Raw genomic sequence first — 18,506 nt, forward strand, 5'->3', positions numbered from 1 at the left:
ATAGCCAGGGGATTTTTGTTTCTTTTGAACAATTACAAAATACTCATAATATACCGAAGTCTCAATTTTTCCGCTACCTGCAATTAAGATCTGCTTTCCAATCACATGTACGAAATACGGGTGCGGGTCGAGCTATTTCAACTCTACCGTTAATAGGAATTCTTAATTCACAGGGCCCTCAGGGACTCATTTCCTCTTTATATACCTATCTGATATCCATAGGCGAAGTATCTACCATAGATTCAATTAAGGGAAAGTGGGGGAGGCTTCTTCCAGATACACTAGGAGAAGAATGGGATGAAATCTTGGAATCTCCAACTAAGGTCTCCCCATCAATCAATAATAAGATGATCCAACTGTATATAATTTATCAATCTTATTTGACCCCGACTCGTCTTTTTAAAATGGGCCGTCTTCATTCATCAGACTGCTTGAGGTGTCACTCTAGTGACGCAGATTTTATCCATATGATATGGAAGTGTCCTGTTATTTTTCAATATTGGAGAGAGGTGACGGTACTATTGACATCTTTGGTGTCGATCCCTGTTCCACTTGAGCCACTGGTATGTTTGTTTGGAGTATGGGAGGCGGAGGCTTGGGATCACCACACGGGAATTTTTCTGAGGGAGTCGCTGTTTATGGCACGAAAGGTGTTGGCGCTGCGTTGGATGGGAGGTTCTGGTCCATCTCTTAGAGCATGGGCTGACTTAGTAAATTCAATTATTCCGTATGAGCGGACGCTATATCAGAATAGGGGTTGTTCAACCAAATTTGAGAAGATATGGGGAAGATGGAATTCATCCTGTCATACTGTATAAGTTAAAAGGATTCAGTATACGCATAAGAAAAGGGTGTATGATTATTTAGACACTATTTACCCACAGAGCGGAATTTATTTAGAACTCTCTCTCGTAAGCGGCATTATGTTAGTATTAGAGGCTTTATTAGAAGTTAATGTAGTTAAGGTTTAAAATAAGGCATTAATGATCAACATGCACAGTTTATTATCTTTATAATATTTTATACATGGCTATGTATGGTAATTTCCTGTAATCAATGGATAATGATGAATACAAGCAAAAATGTGTATGATCTATCCTGAAATCAATAAACGAATTTAAAAAATAAAAAATATGGATATACTTACCTTCTGATGACCTCCGGACACGCGACACCTTCCGTTCCCAGGGATGCATTGCGCTAATCACCTGAGATGACGTCGCGGTCACGCGACCGTGACATCACAAAGGTCCTTTGCACAAAGCATCCCTGGGAACGAAATGTACCGGGAGCGCCGCTGAGGAGATCGGGGGCTGTCGGAAGGTGAGAATAACCATATTTTTTTATGTTTTTTAATTATTTTTAGCATTCTATCTTTTACTGTTGATGCTGCATAGGCAGCATAAATAGTAAAAAGTTGGTCACACTAGTCAAGCACTATGCATGACAAGTATGACCAACCTGTCAATCACTTTTCCAAGCGATGCTTCAAATCGTTTGGAAAACGCAAGCATTCTGCAAGCTAAAAACGCTCGTGTTTTGCGGGAAAACGTTTCTGCAACGTGGGCACATAGCCTTAGAGTGCACAGTTCTTTATCTTCTATACATATAACTTGGCACTCCACTAATTAAAATTCTTTAAATGAAACAGTAAAAATTACATTAAGAATACGTTATATAGAAATATTTTATAAAACGCTGACCTAGTTCGGCAGACCTACTCTTAATGGAAATTTGTTAAACAAGTTGGAGTCTTTTCTTCACCTTTTTTCCCTAATAATGAGTACAGCACTCTTTCTTCATAGGGATCCCAGCAGCAGAACCTGCAAATATCTAAAAGATTTTGCTTATTCAATAGGTAGTGATGAGTTGTATTGACTTAAAGGAATAGTCACATCTCCAAGAACCTATTCCAATATATAGTAGGTGTAATATTAACAAATACCTCCAATTAGATATGTAGTATAGTTCTTCTGATATGTGATGTTGTTTACAGAATGTGCTGGGCTTAGATAGTCATGGGTACGGCCACTAACCACTAACTGTCAGTATGAGTGGTAATCATGGATACTGCAATATTCTGCAAATGGGGTAAGAGACATCGCGAATCAGAAGAACTACCGTATATACTCGCGTATAAGCCGAGAATTTCAGCCCATTTTTTTAGGCTGAAATTGCCCCTCTCAGCTTATACTCGAGTCATTCCCAGGGTCGGCAGGGGAGCGGGGGCTGTCTAGTCATACTCATCTGCTCCTGGTGCGGTCCCTGCTTATCCGGCGCCTGCAGCTTCTTCCTGTGGTGAGCAGTCACGTGGTACCGCTCATTGCAGTAATGAATATGGACCCGACTCCACTCCCATAGGGGTGGAGCCACATAATCATTACTGTAATGAGCGGTACCATGCGACCGCTCAATACAGGAAGAAGCTGTCAGCACCCGGAGAACCAGGGACGTTCAGGGACCGTGCCAGTAGCAGGTGAGTATGGGGGCAGTGCGCGATATTCACCTGAACCCCGTTCGACCGTTGGCGCCGCTCCGTTTTCCGCGACCTCTTCAGTGACACTTTAGTTTGCGTGCCGCCCTCTGCCTGAACGTCAATGCAGAGGACGCGGAAGACGCAGCTGCGCCCAGCGGTGGAACGAGGGACAGGTGACTATAGCAAGTGTCGGGGGCCTGAGCGACGAGATTGTGATTTTTTTTTTTTTTTTTTTTTTTTAATCACCGCAACAGCAAATGGGGCAAATATCTCTATGGGGCCATAACCAGCATTTTTGCAGCATTATATGGAGCAATATCTCTATGGAGTAACTTATGGGGCCATGATCAGCATTTGTGCAGCATTATATGGGGCAAATGTGTCTATGGAGCATCTTATGGGGTCATTATTAACCTTTATGCAGGATTATATGGGGCATATTTTAATATGGAGCATCTTATGGAGCCCATCATGAACTGTATGGAGCATTATATGGGGCTCCTGATTCAATATGGATATTCAAAAACACTTAACCTACTGATGTCTCAATTAATTTTACTTTTATTGGTATCTATTTTTATTTTTGACATTTACCGGTAGCTGCTGCATTTTCCACCATAGGCTTATACTCGAGTCATTAAGTTTTCCCAGTTTTTTGTGGCAAAATTAGGGGTCTCGGCTTATACTCGAGTATATACGGTATACTACATTTCTAATTGGAAGTGTTTGATATTATTGCACCTGATACATATTGGGATCGGATCTTGGAGAAGGGATTACCCCTTTAATTATCATCTTAATGTCTTAACAGCAATCATCTTTTTTTTTTTTATCTAGATGAGAAAAAAGAGGAGGAGAAAGAATCTGAGGACAAATCTCAGTCTAAATCAATAAGAGAAAGACGACGACCCAGGGAGAAAAGGCGATCTACAGGAGTATCTTTTTGGACTCAAGATGTAAGTGTATATTTGTCAGATAGGAGTAGTAGTTATGAAAGGCCCTGTGAGTAGCAATCTCCAGACTCCTTCAGAGTTTATTCTGTAAATAAAAATGACTATAATTATGGAAGAAATGTACTATTCCCTGATTTTACTAGCAGGGCAGAGACGCTTGTTAAAGGTTTGCATACCGGATGTCTACCATGAGTCTACACTGTCTAGGCTTGCACATTCACCAGATCAGTGCAGAGGATAACACAAGAACAGTACACCTTAAAGGGATTTTCTGCTACATTTGTAAACTTCACAGGAGAAAGCCAGCCTGAAGAAAGGGGGAAACTACATACCAATGCAGAGCCTACCCCAGAGTAATGATGTCCTGACAACCAGTTGTGTGACCTTGCAGCCAGTCAGTTGTCTCTGTTCTCAGGTCATTGGTCACGACTAGAGTTGAGCGAATATGTTCGGGATCAGTCGCTGAATCTGAATTTGCCGTATTCGTGCCATATTGGTACCCTATTCTTGCAGAATTTGTTTGATGATCGGTTCCGAACATATTCGTTCATCTCTACTCCCATTGACTGCAATGATGTTTGGCTGAAACCGTATTCGCCACCGATCATAATCGGAAATTAATTTTGAAAAAATTTGCTCACCTCTGGTCATGACGCCATACCTTCTGGTCTGGTGGAGACTGTCAAAGTGGGAAAACTATAAGTGTCCAGATTCTCAATTTAATCAAATGATTCTAGATTACTGTGGTATTAATCTTCTGGAAAGTTTTTATTATCTTTTGGTTTAGATTGGTATATTTTTTCTGACGCGCCAAAGATCAAGTGTTTGCTTACTCATATTCCCTACAGAGTGATGAAAATGAGCATGACCAGCAATCGGATACCGATGACAGCACGAATAGGAGGGACAGTAGGGTGAGTGTTCTCATATATGAAGGGTTATCATTGGGGCGAAATGCGGGTCTGATGACTCTATTGGTATACACGATGATCATGACTGTCATTTATGGTTTGTGGTGTTCTCAGCTCATGGACATTCATCAATACAAACGTGTTTATGATGTGCCAGAAGTTGGCTTTCATCCTTGTGTAGGCGATGTCTAGATCTGCTTTATTTAACATGTCGTTTCCTCACTTCTGACTTCACACGTGCTAATGTGTATGCTTGTAATGAAGCTTGCATAAACCTAGGCCAAACTGCTTACAGGACAGGATGCTTGAGATGTTTGTGACTTTCTTTCTGCCATGTCTTGTGTAAATAGGATTACCCGACTTCCCAGGTTCCTCTCAGTAGTTTATTCCCGCTGGTGTGTAAAGCATAGCACTGAACCTGGCAGCAGCTCAAGAATGCTAGATCTAAGAGAAACCCAACGATAACCTGTATTGCCAAGTCCTTTTATGGGAACTTGACAAACCAGTTAAAGTGATTTAATACTACAAGATTTGGCAACCATTTCAATCTGTTTTGATCTTCCCTAGTCTGTTTGTGTCTTGCTGTGTGGCTTTTATATATGCACTATTACCTGGAAATACTGTAACCAGACATACAAACTCCCTACATCCTATTTTGTAAGACACAAATTACCTTTTATATATTACTTGTAAGTTGTAAGAGGAATTAGTTTCCTTGAACAATAACCAAAGGCCACACCTTACGATGTACTCCCACCAGCATTTTCTTGGCTAAACCCTGGCTATTCTCCATTACCTCTAAACCATGTCAGTGTGTCATTTTTTTTTCTTTTTCTTCCCCCTCTTTCTATAGACTGAGAACACATCACGGTAAGTGTTAAATTGCATTTTATACGAGAATCGCTTTTTGCTCTTTTGCATGCGTATTTTGCTAAAATAAATCTTTACTTTTAACCTGATTCTTCCCGTTTTATGAAATCCTCCAAAATGATTTTTTTTTTTTTTTGGGTGCCAAAATAATTGACAATAGTAACAGTCAACCTTCAAAGTGTCTTAGGACACATGCCATAGTTGAGATGTTTATAGACTGATATGGGGGGGGGGTATTCTATCTCCAAGATCTTATCCCAATATGTAGTAGGTGTAGTAATATTAGCAAATGCTTCCAATTAGAAATGAAGTATAGTTCTTCTGATTCGCTATGTCTCTTCCCTCTTGTGCAGGCATTGCAGAACCTGTAGTGACCGTTGGCTTGTTGCTGGTGGACATAACCATGGATACCTAAGGTCCTGCAATGCCTGCACATGAGGCATACATTTATAATTTGCTAATATTATTATTACATCTACTACGTATTGGGAAAGGGTGTTGGAGATGGGAATACTTCTTTAATTTAAAAGGGCTGTAATCAAGTGCTTGCTTGCTATAAAATCAGGCATAATCTGGTGTGTTTTTTTAATGATGAAATGGAGTTTGCCATATTTACACTGCGTGTAATCATGTCTTATTCACCTAACACATGACTCGTATACTTTTGCCACCTGGCTAGTATATGTCTTTGTCTTAACCATAGAGTGTTTCTCTGTATATATGCCTATACAGTTCCATACCTCAGAGGTATACCCCTGGAAATAACCCCCACGTATACTTTTATTAGTGGGTTCAAACGTGATGTGAACAAAGCCTTCTATACATCACAATGTGCAAAACATCCTGTGTGAATTCTTACATTCTGTTCTCATGAGAAAGTCCCTTTTAGCCAGTGATGGCTATTACAGCTCCAGACATCCCTTTTCCCGGCATTGGTCCCAATAGTATCAGTTGGTGGCCATTCAGAGTTTGCCAGTGCGTACTAGCTCCTAGAATGGGGTGTATGGTGGGAGCATTACTGTATCGGCCAGCATTCTGCCACGGCGTGTTCTCTGCTCACTGAGCAGCATTAGTTCATCTCCATTGGTTAGCACAATGGTCACAACAGTCTTAATCTACCGGGGTGTGTATTATATTATGTCTTGTACAATTGTTACCTTTGTGTATTTGCTCTTAGGTATACCACCGGGAGTACGGGGGTTCTATCAACTGAACGATATGAATCCAATATTGGCTCGTCCAGTTACTTAGAAAGGATTAAACTTGGCCATAGCAGATTAGATAAAGATGACTCCACAGACTTTAAAAAGGTAACAAGGGCTTCTGTACGGGTCCTGTATATGTGGAACCTGATTAAGGCGCTTTATTTAGCTGCCTCTCCTTTACTTGTGTGCCAGTAAGAAAGTCATACTTGATTACTTGGCGTCCCAAACTTCAGACTGGAACTAAGAAATTCATTTTTCTATCTGTTTCAGCTATATGAACAGATTATGGTGGAAAATGAGAAACTGAAAGCCCAGCTGCACGACACCAACCTGGAGCTGACAGAGCTTAAGTTACAACTTGAAAAAGCCACACAGGTTTGCATGACGCTTTAAACATTTTATCTTGGTATAGAACATTTCATTGTCAGTATTTGTGGCATCTGTGAGGTCCGATAATGCGGTCAATCTGCAGAGCAATGGCATTATGAAGGTGCCTGGCCGCTATGTGGAAAATCGACGCTAGTGTGAAAGTCGCCTTACAAACAAAACAGTAGAACCGAACTTTGTCTTCTGACACACATTTGCTACAGCTTCACAGCTCTGCAGTATTGCAACGCTGCCTGCTTGCGAGATGGAACCTGCAGATATGTCGGGTATAATCACTCACAGCTCTGTCGTAAGATCAGGAGAGCAGAGAGCGGCGATATCCACTTTCATATAAAATAATCTCTGGAGGCAGATCTGTGACCGGCCCATAGTCCTGAACAGCTCATTTGCATATAAGAAAAAAATTTCTCTAGAATAAGACATCGGATCGCAGATATCAAGGTATCACTTTTGTCGACTTTCTATGACCCTACGTGCCTATATAGATGGCTTATGAGAGTTCAGCCTACTGACAGATGCCCTTTTAAATGCTCATTTTGGGCTAAAAATTATTTTTGCAGTTGGGTTGACAGATCTTGAGCATGAAATGCATGCCTTTTTAAGTAAAAAGTTTTCTGCAAAGATGTCAACATCCTAAACAGTTGGAAACTAATTTGATTTCTAGTAAAATGGCCATTTAAAATACCAACATTTTTCTTCTGCCTATACGGTTCCCCATTTGACTGGTGTCATGGCTGCTGACTGGAGAGGGGAAATGCCCTTTTGCAGTTTTGTGGGCTTCTGTACAAGTGAATGTAGGGAGCTGCACCACCTCTCCAGTTACAGTGGCTATGGCACTATTCAAGGCGGATACGGGTCCCATCCTCATGTTATTGAGACCCAACCCTTTTACACACCAAGACCAAAGAAAAGACATTGTGAATATGATATAAAGCCAGGTCTCGTGGGTTATTGGTTGGCCTAGAGGAAGCCGTACAATTGTAAGGAGCTTCCTGGAATGAGCTAGCACCCACTGTCCTCATAATGTGGCCACAATTTTGATTAGTGAAGTAACCCAAGTTTTCTATGTTACAGAGGCAAGAAAGATTTGCAGACAGATCGCTTCTGGAAATCGAAAAAAGGGTAAATGTGACACTTTTTTTTCTCCCCCTTTGCTTTGTGCTGCAGATATGATTAAAGGTCTCATATTATTACCCTGACTTTTTAATCCATGCTGCGATCTGTGCCTCTGGATATTTAGGGGCTACACTTTGCAAAGTAATTTTTTCAAATTCCTTATTTCATGCAGTGTATTGTCACTGTGGTAACCTCACGTTTATGTTGCCTGATATATTTAAGCATTTTGTTGGATTTACACTATGAAGTAGGTCAGACTTGGCTGTTTAGCCAAAATGGAGAGAAATATAGGGACATTAAAGTTGCAGGATCCTCCCATGTCTTGACTCGGGCCATCTTCATTTGTGTGGAAGGTATGAAGATGTTAAGGCGGCTGAATTCCTTAACCCCTTAGTGACAGAGCCAATTTGGTACTTAATGACCAGGCCAATTTTTGCAATTCTGACCACTGTCACTTTATGAGGTTATAACTCTGGAACGCTTCAACGGATCCCGCTGATTCTGAGACTGTTTTTTCGTGACATATTGTACTTCATGTTAGTGGTAACATTTCTTCGATATTACTTGCAATTATTTATGAAAAAAACGGAAATATGGCGAAAATTTTTAAAATTTTGCAATTTTCAAACTTTGTATTTTTATGCCCTTAAATCAGAGAGATATGTCATGAAACATAGTTAATAAATAACATTTCCCACATGTCTACTTTACATCAGCACAATTTTGGAAACAAAATTTTTTTTTGTTAGGGAGTTATAAGGGTTAAAAGTTGACCAGCAATTTCTCATTTTTACAACACCATTTTTTTTAGGGGCCACATCACATTTGAAGTCATTTTGAGGGGTCTATATGATAGAAAATAATGAAGTGTGACACCATTCTAAAAACTACACCCCTCAAGGTTCTCAAAACCACATTCAAGAAGTTTATTAACCCTTTACGTGCTTCACAGGAACTGAAACAATGTGGAAGGAAAAAATGAACATTTAACTTTTTTTTGCAAACATCTTAATTCAGAACCATTTTTTTTATTTTCACAAGTGTAAAAACAGAAATGTAACCATAATTTTTGTTATGCAATTTCTCCTGAATACGCCAATACCCCATATGTGGGGGTAAACCACTGTTAGGGCGCACCGCAGAACTTAGAAGTGAAGGAGCGCCGTTTGACTTTTTCAATGCAGAATTGGCTGGAATTGAGATCGGACACCATGTCACATTTAGAGAGCCCCTGATGTACCTAAACAGTGGAAACTCCCCACAAGTGACACCATTTTGGAAACTAGACCCCTTAAGGAGCTTATCTAGATGTGTGGCGCGCACTTTGAACCCCCATGTGCTTCACAGAAGTTTATAACGTAGAGCCGTGAAAAAAAAAATTGCATTTTTTCTACAAAAATGATCTTTTTGCCCACAAATTTTTATTTTCACAAGGGTAACAGGAGAAATTAGACCACTAAAGTTGTTGTGCAATTTCTCCTGAGTACGTCGATACCCAATATGTGGGGGTAAACCACTGTTTGGGCGCACCGCAGAGCTTGGAAGAGAAAGAGTGCCGTTTTACTTTTTCAATGTAGAATTGGCTGGAATTGAGATCGGACGCCATGTCGCGTTTGGAGAGCCCCTGATGTGCCTAAACAGTAGAAATCCCCCACAAGTGACCCCATTTTGGAAACTAGACCCCCCATGGAACTTATCTAGATGTGTGGTGAGAACCTTGAATGCCCAAGTGCTTCACAGAAGTTTATAATGCAGAGCCGTGAAAATAAAAAAAATTTTTTTTCCACAAAAAAGATTTTTTAGCCACCAAATTTTTATTTTCACAAGGGTAACAAGAGAAATTGGACCCCAAAAGTTGTTGTCCAATTTGTCCTGAGTATGCTGGTACCCCATATGTGGGGGTAAACCACTGTTTGGGCGCACGGCAGAGCTCGGAAGGGAAGGAGCGCCTTTTTGGAATGCAGACTTTGATAGAATGGTCTGTGGGCATTATGTTGCGATTGCAGAGCCCCTGATGTACCTAAACTGTAGTAACCCCCCACAAGTGACCCCATTTTGGAAACTAGACCCCCCAAGGAACTTATCTAGATGTGTGGTGAGAACTTTGAATGCCCAAGTGCTTCACAGAAGTTTAGAATGCAGAGTCGTGAAAATAAAAAATATTTTCTTTTTCCACAAAAAAGATATTGTAGCCCCCAAGTTTTTATTTTCACAAGGGTAACAGGAGAAATTGGACTGCAATAGTTGTTGTCCAATTTATCCCGAGTACGCTGATGCGCTATATGTGGGGGTAACCCACTGTTTGGGCGCACGGCAGAGCTCAGAAGGGAGGGAGCGCCATTTGACTTTTTGAGCGCAAAATTGGCTGTCGTGTTTGGAGACCCCCTGATGTACCTAAACAGTGGAAACCCCCCAATTCTAGCTCCAACCCTAACCCCAACACACCCCTAACCCTAATCCCAACCTCATCCATAATCCTAATCACTAACCATAATCACAACCCTTACCCCAAAACAACCCTAATGTCAACCCTAACCATAACCCTAATCAAAACCCTAAATCCAACACACCCCTAATCCTAATCTCAACCCTAACCTCAAACCTAACCCTAATCCCAATACACCCCTAATCACAACCCTAACCTTAACCCTAATCCCAAACCTAACCCTAATCCCAAGCGTAACCCTAATGCCAACCCTAACACTAATACCAACCCTAATCCAAACCCTAACCCTAATCCCAGCTCTAACCCTAACTTTAGCCCCAACCCTAGCCCTAACTTTAGCCCCAACCCTAACCCTAGCCCTAGGGCTACTTTCACACTTGCGTCGTTTGGCATTCCGTCGCAATCCGTCGTTTTGGACAAGAAACGGATCCTGCAAATGTGCCCGCAGGATGCGTTTTTTGCCCATAGACTTGTATTGCCGACGGATCGTGACGGATGGCCACACGTCGCGTCCGTCGTGCACTGGATCAGTTGTGTTTTGGCGGAGCGTCGGCACAAAAAAACGTTCAATGAAACTTTTTTTGTACGTCGCATCCGCCATTTCTGACCGCGCATGCGTGGCCGTAACTCCGCCCCCTCCTCCCCAGGACATAGATTGGGCAGCGGATGTGTTGAAAAACTACAGCTGTAGCCCACGTTGTGCACAATTTTCACAACGTGCGTCGGTATGTCGGGCCGACGCATTGCGACGGCCCCGTACCGACGTAAGTGTGAATCCCCCTATTTCTCTGTCCTCTGATGTGCGATCACATCAGAGGACAGAGAATTACACTTTACTTTTTTTTTTTTTTTTTTTTTTTTTTTTTTGCGGTCGCCGGTAAACAGTTAATTACCGGCGATCGCAAAACAGGGGTCGGTAATACCGACCCCGATCATGCTCTTTAAGGTCTCGGCTACCCCCGGCAGCCGAGACCCCAAAGATTCTCCCGGTGCCGGCCGGCGGGCGCACTGCGCATGCGCCCGCCATTTTGAAGATGGCGGCGCCCACCGGGAGACACGAGGAGCATCGGGAGAGCTAGGTGAGTATTGGGGGGACCCCTTTTCTCTGTCCTCCGATGTGCGATCACATCGGAGGACAGAGAAATTAAAGAGATCCCTTTTTTTTTTTTTGCGATCGCCGGTAAACGGTTAATTACCGGCGATCGCAAATGCGGGGTGGGTTAAAAACCCCCCGAATCATGTTCTCTGGGGTCTCGGCTACCCCCGGCAGCCGAGACCCCGGAGAAAATCGGCCTCTGGGGGGCGCTATGGACTTTTTCCACAGCGCCGTTAATTAACGGCGCTGTGGTTTAAGTACCCTTAGCGGCCGCCGTTAAAAGGCGTATCGGCGGTCGCTAAGGGGTTAATGAAGGTTTTTTGTTTGTTTGTTTTTTTTCCCTATTGAAAACAAAGTACTTTCTGTGCCCACTGCTTTGTTAGCAAGTTGCAGCTTTGTTAGAGTGGTTTCTGGAAATATTTATGGACCACTTTGGAATGTTGGTTATTCATTTTTTTTTTTTATGTTTTGCTGTGCATTACAGGGCTAATGCACTGGTATGTATAGCACAAGTTCTCATACAATCGCAGTATCAAGTCCTCAAAGCAGACTATTAAATATAGTGAAAAGTAAAGGAAAAACGTTTTAAAATTTAAAAAAACACATGTTCCTTTCATCCCACTTTGGCCCCCATTTAAAATAAAAAAAGAAAATCCTGTTATCTCAGCATTCATAAAAATCCGGTCTATCAAAATATAAAATAAATTAATCAAATTGGTAAGCAGCACAATAGAAAAAAAAATAAAACCACCAGGATTTCTTTTGGCCGCCACAATGTTGCATTAAAATGCAAAAAGAAGCAATCAAAACATCATATTTACCCCAAAAAGATATCAGTAAAAACGTCAGCTCAGGCCACAAAAAGATGAGCCATCAAACAGCCCCATATCCCTAAAAATGAAAGCTTTACAAGTCTTGGAAAATAACGGCAAAAGCTAAAAAACAAAATAAATGTTTTTTTCATACAAATGTCTGCACAAAATAGTAAAAAAAAAAAAGATAAAAACTGTACTGTTTGGTATATGCGTACTCAAACTGATCTGTAGAATCAGATTGACATATCAAGTTCACCATATAGTGACTATAATAAATAAATCCAAAAAACTATTGTGAAATTACATTTATTTATTTTTTTTCAATTTCAACGATTTTGGAATCCCCCCCCCCCCCAATTTTTTAGTACATTACGTGAATAAAATAATTGTTGTCAAAGTACAACTTGTCCCACAAAAAACTAGTCATATGGCTACATTGACGGAAAAATAAAAAAGTTATGACTCGCCAAAATGGACATAAAGGGGTGAATCATTGTTCGGTCTAGTGATTTTTCACCTGTTTCTTAGTATACCTTACGCGTCCCTTTAAAAAAAAAATTAAAATTGCATAACTTGTAGCATTTGTCTCCTACTCATCCCAGTGGAGAATTACCAGTGAATAAAACATAATGCAGTTTTATATCCAGGTATCGATATAAAACTTGTTGTAGTGGTGACACACTCATTGTCACTGTGATGCATTAAGCGTGGGGCTTTGCTTTGGTCAATCTTACCATGTTTTCTGAAGCCGCCCTCTACTGATCTTGTTCACCGTGAGTGTCCGGGTCTGCATATTTCATTGTGTGTGGTAGCTGCACAGGAACCTTCCTTACAGATGAAGAGGTAAATCTTAGGTTAAGTTTACGTGTCTAGTAATCGTGTGTTAGAATGGATCCAGTAGTAATCTGTTGACACAAAAAATTGGGCAAACTTAACTTTTTTGTCCAGCTAAAAAAAAAAAAGTTACTTCAACTCGATCTTTTTTCTTTTTTTTTTTTTTTCTTTTTAAACATTGAAGTCTATGGAAGATAGATCCATTAACCCCTTCATGACCTTTGACGCCACGTAGGCGTCATGAAAGTCGGTGCTAATCCGAGCGATTTGTAATATTTCACCTATTATAACTGGTGAAATATTACAATCCAGCCATGGCCGATGCTGCAATATCATCGGCCATGGCTGGAAACACTAATGTGCCCCCACCCCACCGATCGCCCCCCCAGCCCCCGATCTGTCCGGTACACTGCTCCGGCTCCCCTCCGTCCTGTGCTCCGTTCCCCCGTGCTCTTGTCCGCTCACCCCCGTGCTCCAATCACCCTCCCCGTGCTCCAACCACCCCCCCTGCACTCCGATCCACCCCCCGTGCTCCGTTACACCCCCCGTGCTCCGTTACACCCCCCCGTGCTCCGTTCCACCGCCCCCGTGCTCCGTTCCACCCCTCCCGCGCTCCGATTCACCCCCCATGCTCTGATCCCCCCCCTCCCCACCCCATCATACTTACCGATCCTGCCGGGGTCCGTCCGTCTTCTCCCCGGGCGCCGCCATCTTCCAAAATTGCGGGCGCCTGCGCAGTGCGCCCGCCGAATCTGCCGGCCGGCAGATTCGTTCCAAAGTGCATTTTGATCACTGAGATAGATTATATTTCAGTGATCAAAATAAAAAAAACTATAAATCAACCCCACACCACCCCACCCCCCCTTTGTCACCCCCATAGGTAGGGACAATAAAAAAATAAAGAATATTTTTTTTTTTTCCACTAATGTTAGAATAGGGTTAGGGCTAGGGTTAGGGTTTCGGTATGTGCACACGTATTCTGGTCCTCTGCGGATTTTTCCGCTGCGGATTTGATAAATCCGCAGTGCTAATCCGCTGCAGATTTATGGCAGATTTACCGCGTTTTTTCTGCCCATTTCACTGCGGTTTTACAATTGCGATTTTCTATTTGAGCAGTTGTAAAACCGCTGCGGAATCCGCACAAAGAAGTGACATGCTGCGGAATGTAAACCGCTGCGTTTCCGTGCAGTTTTTCCGCAGCATGTGTACAGCGATTTTTGTTTACCATATTTTTACATTGAACTGTAAACTCATGGGAAACTGCTGCGGATCCGTTAGATCCTTTAGAATTAGGCTATGTGCACACGGTGCGGATTTGGCTGCGGATCCGCAGCAGTGTTCCATCAGGTTTACAGTACCATGTAAACATATGGAAACCAAATCCGCTGTGCCCATGGTGCGGAAAATACCGCGCGGAAACGCTGCGTTGTATTTTCCGCAGCATGTCAATTCTTTGTGCGGATTCCGCAGCGTTTTACACCTGTTCCTCAATAGGAATCCGCAGGTGAAATCCGCACAAAAAACACTGGAAATCCGCGGAAAATCCGCAGGTAAAACGCAGTGCCTTTTACCCGCGGATTTTTCAAAAATGATGCTGAAAAATCTCACACGAATCCGCAACGTGGGCACATAGCCTTAGGGTTAGGGTTGGAATTAGGGTTGTGGTTAGGGGTGTTTTGGGGTTAGGGTTGGAATTGGGGTTATGGCTACAGTTGGGATTAGAGTTAGGGGTGTGTTGGGGTTAGTGTTGGAGGTAGAATTGAGGGGTTACCACTGTTTAGGCACATCAGGGGTCTCCAAACGCAACATGGCGCCACCATTGATTCCAGCCAATCTTGTATTCAAAAAATCAAATGGTGCTCCCTCACTTCCGAGCCCCGACGTGTGCCCAAACAGTGGTTTACCCCCACATATGGGGTACCCGCATACTCAGGACAAACTGCGCAACAATTACTGGGGTCCAATTTCTCCTATTACCCTTGTGAAAATTAAAAAATGCTTGCTAAAACATCATTTTTGAGGAAAGAAAAATGATTTTTTATTTTCACGGCTCTGCGTTGTAAACGTCTGTGAAGCATTTGGGGGTTCAAAGTGCTCACCACATATCCAGATAAGTTCCTTTGGGGGTCTAGTTTACAAAATGGGGTCACTTGTGGGGGGTTTCTACTATTTAGGCACACCAGGGGCTCTGCAAACACAACGTGATGCCCGCAGAGCATTCCATCAAAGTCTATTTTTCAAAACGTCACTACTTCAATTCCGAGCCCCGGCATGTGCCCAAACAGTAGTTTACCCCCACATATGGGGTATCGCCATACTCAGGAAAAACTGGACAACAAATATTGGGGTCAAATTTCTCCTGTTACCCTTGGGAAAATTAAAAAATTCTGGGCTAAATAATTATTTTTGAGGAAGGAAAACGTATTTATTTTCACGGCTCTGCATTATAAACTTCTGTGAAGCACTTGGGGGTTCAAAGTCCTCACCAGACATCTAGATTAGTTCCTTTGGTGGACTAGTTTCCAAAATGGGGTCATTTCTGGGAGATCTCCAATGTTTAGGCACACAGGGGCTCTCCAAACGTGACATGGTGTCCGCTAATGATTGGAGCTAATTTTCCATTTAAAAAGCCAAATGGCGTGCCTTCCCTTCCGAGCCCTGCCGTGCGCCCAAACAGTGGTTTACCCCCACATATGGGGTATCAGCGTACTCAGGACAAACTGGACAACAACATTTGGGGTCCAATTTCTCCTATTACCCATGGCAAAATAGGAAATTCCAGGCTAAAAAATCATTTTTGAGGAAAGAAAAATTTTTTATTTTCATGGCTCTGCGTTATAAACTTCTGTGAAGCACCTGGGGGTTTAAAGTGCTCACTAGGCATCTAAATAAGTTCCTTGGGGGGTCTAGTTTCCAAAATGGGGTCACTTGTGGGGGAGCGCCAATGTTTAGGCACACAGGAGCTCTCCAAACGCGACATGGTGTCCGCTAAAGAGTGAAGCCAATTTTTGATTCAAAAAGTCAAATGGCGCTCCTTCCCTTCCAAGCCCTGCCGTGCGCCCAAACAGTGGTTTACCCCCACATATGAGTTATCAGCGTACTCAGGACAAATTGGACAACAACTTTCGTGATTCAGTTTCTCCTTTTACCATTGGGAAAATAAAAAAATTGTTGCTAAAAGATAATTTTTGTGACTAAAAAGTTAAATGTTCATTTTTTCCTTCCATGTTGCTTCTGCTGCTGTGAAGCACCTGAAGGGTTAATAAACTTCTTGAATGTGGTTTTGAGTACCTTGAGGGGTGCAGTTTTTAGAATGGTGTCACTTTTGGGTATTTTCAGCCATATAGACCCCTCAAACTGACTTCAAATGTGAGGTGGTCCCTAAAAAAATGGTTTTGTAAATTTCGTTGTAAAAATGAGAAATCGCTGGTCAAATTTTAACCCTTATAAGTTCCTAGCAAAAAAAAATATTGTTTCCAAAATTGTGCTTATGTAAAGTAAACGTGGGAAATGTTATTTATTAACTATTTTGTGTCACATAACTCTCTGGTTTAACAGAATAAAAATTCAAAATGTGAAAATTGCGAAATTTTCAAAATTTTCGCCAAATTTCCGTTTTTATTACAAATAAACGCATAATTTATTGACCTAAATTTACCACTAACATGAAGCCCAATATGTCACGAAAAAAACAATCTCAGAACCGCTAGGATCCGTTGAAGCGTTCCTGAGTTATTACCTCATAAAGGGACACTGGTCAGAATTGCAAAAAACGGCAAGGTCTTTAAGGTCAAAATAGGCTGGGTCATGAAGGGGTTAAATGGCCATCCGTTTTTCTTCTATTTGAAGAGGTTCTGTATTTTTATTTTTATTTTTTTGCTTACTGGATCCTTTTCAAATAAAAGAAAAATGGATGGCTGTTTAATGGTGGTTTTCCATGGGCTTCAGTGTTAAACAGATGATTACCATATTTTTTTCCCCTCAAAATTATGGCTATGCGTCTTATAGTCAAAATGTAGCTTACTGAGGGGGGCGGTGGTGACGTGTGGCAATGCTGCGGGCCCAGGGCTGGGAGAAGAGGGGGTGTTTAGCGGTGCAACGTTGTGGGGTGATGCTCCACGTCCCAGGCTGGAAAGCGGGGGCGTTTGGCAGTGCGGGCACTTTGCCGACATTTTGTGAAAGCCCAGAGCCCCTGCACTTCCATAGTTTCAATGCAGTGGACTCAGGGGAAAACGAGTTTGCGCCTTCACCATCTCCAGTGGCGCCAGTATTCCCGTCATCCACCGCATTGAAGCCATGAAAGTGCGGGGGCTTCGGGCTTTCACAAAGTGTCAGCAGAGCCCCCGCCGCCTTCTTTTTCTTTTCCATGAAATAGTCTTATATTGGATTACATTGAGTTCCTACACCGTAAAGACTTGCATGTGTTGCATATGCATGCCTCCATTATCTCTACAGGTCCATAAGGGACAATTGATTCTAGAGTCTCATCCAACTAATTATCGTTACTTTACATTAGGAAAGAAGAGCGCTGGAGAGACGAATATCTGAAATGGAAGAAGAACTTAAAGTAAGTACCGATTTTAAGTCAAGAATGAAGCTGTTTTTTTCCTCAAGTAACACTTTATTGATATCACTTTGGTTTTAGGGAAACCATCATGTCCTTTTTTTTGGGGTGGGGGAGGAAGGAGGGTGTCGATAGATGAACCAAGCAGGTGGGTATGTGTAGTGAAATGATTGGCCCTGCCATGGAGCTCCTGTACTTTGTGAGCACAGGATGACTGCTCAAACAGAGTGGATGCTTTCCTGAAACGGAAAGTACTTGCAAGCAGCATAATACAAAGAATAGCAGGTTTACCCAGAATCCTTTGCAGTAGGCGGAGCTATGCAAATCATCTCTTTCCACCCCTGTCTAATCCACAGCGCTTGGAACCGCCAAGCGTGCAATGCTGCGGATTAGTTTCTAAATTTACACAGCCAACCAATTCCTACCTGTGGACACGTGTTTCGGGCTTTAGGCCCTCATCAGCACAGGGCTGGAATTGGTTGGCTGTATGGAGTGGGGCTCGGTGAGCAAGCGATACATACATGCTAGCCACCTTAGGGAGAGACCCAAGTTGGGCTAAATGTAGCGGGACGAAAGAGACCGAAAAGCCCTCTACTTAAAGGAAATACATAGTGGATGCTTTCCTGAAACGGAAAGTACTTGCAAGCAGCATAATACAAAGAATAGCAGGTTTACCCAGAATCCTTTGCAGTAGGCGGAGCTATGCAAATCATCTCTTTCCACCCCTGTCTAATCCACAGCGCTTGGAACCGCCAAGCGTGCAATGCTGCGGATTAGTTTCTAAATTTACACAGCCAACCAATTCCTACCTGTGGACACGTGTTTCGGGCTTT

At 42.4% G+C, this 18,506-nt stretch overlaps 1 protein-coding gene across 3 annotated transcripts in view; it reads left to right on the forward strand.

The window, feature by feature from the left end:
• PPP1R12A (protein phosphatase 1 regulatory subunit 12A) overlaps positions 1–18,506 on the forward strand; it is a 123,151-nt gene that overhangs the window by 95,420 nt on the left and 9,225 nt on the right. For all 3 annotated transcript variants that reach the window (XM_069764511.1, XM_069764513.1, XM_069764512.1), the window contains 7 exons: positions 3,314–3,432; positions 4,278–4,343; positions 5,194–5,210; positions 6,388–6,520; positions 6,686–6,790; positions 7,877–7,924; positions 17,626–17,676. In XM_069764511.1, the coding sequence (XP_069620612.1) occupies positions 3,314–3,432; positions 4,278–4,343; positions 5,194–5,210; positions 6,388–6,520; positions 6,686–6,790; positions 7,877–7,924; positions 17,626–17,676 (539 nt within the window). The remainder of the gene's footprint in view (positions 1–3,313; positions 3,433–4,277; positions 4,344–5,193; positions 5,211–6,387; positions 6,521–6,685; positions 6,791–7,876; positions 7,925–17,625; positions 17,677–18,506) is intronic.

Source organism: Ranitomeya imitator, chromosome 4, assembly GCF_032444005.1.
Source record: "Ranitomeya imitator isolate aRanImi1 chromosome 4, aRanImi1.pri, whole genome shotgun sequence".
NCBI lineage: Eukaryota > Metazoa > Chordata > Amphibia > Anura > Dendrobatidae > Ranitomeya > Ranitomeya imitator.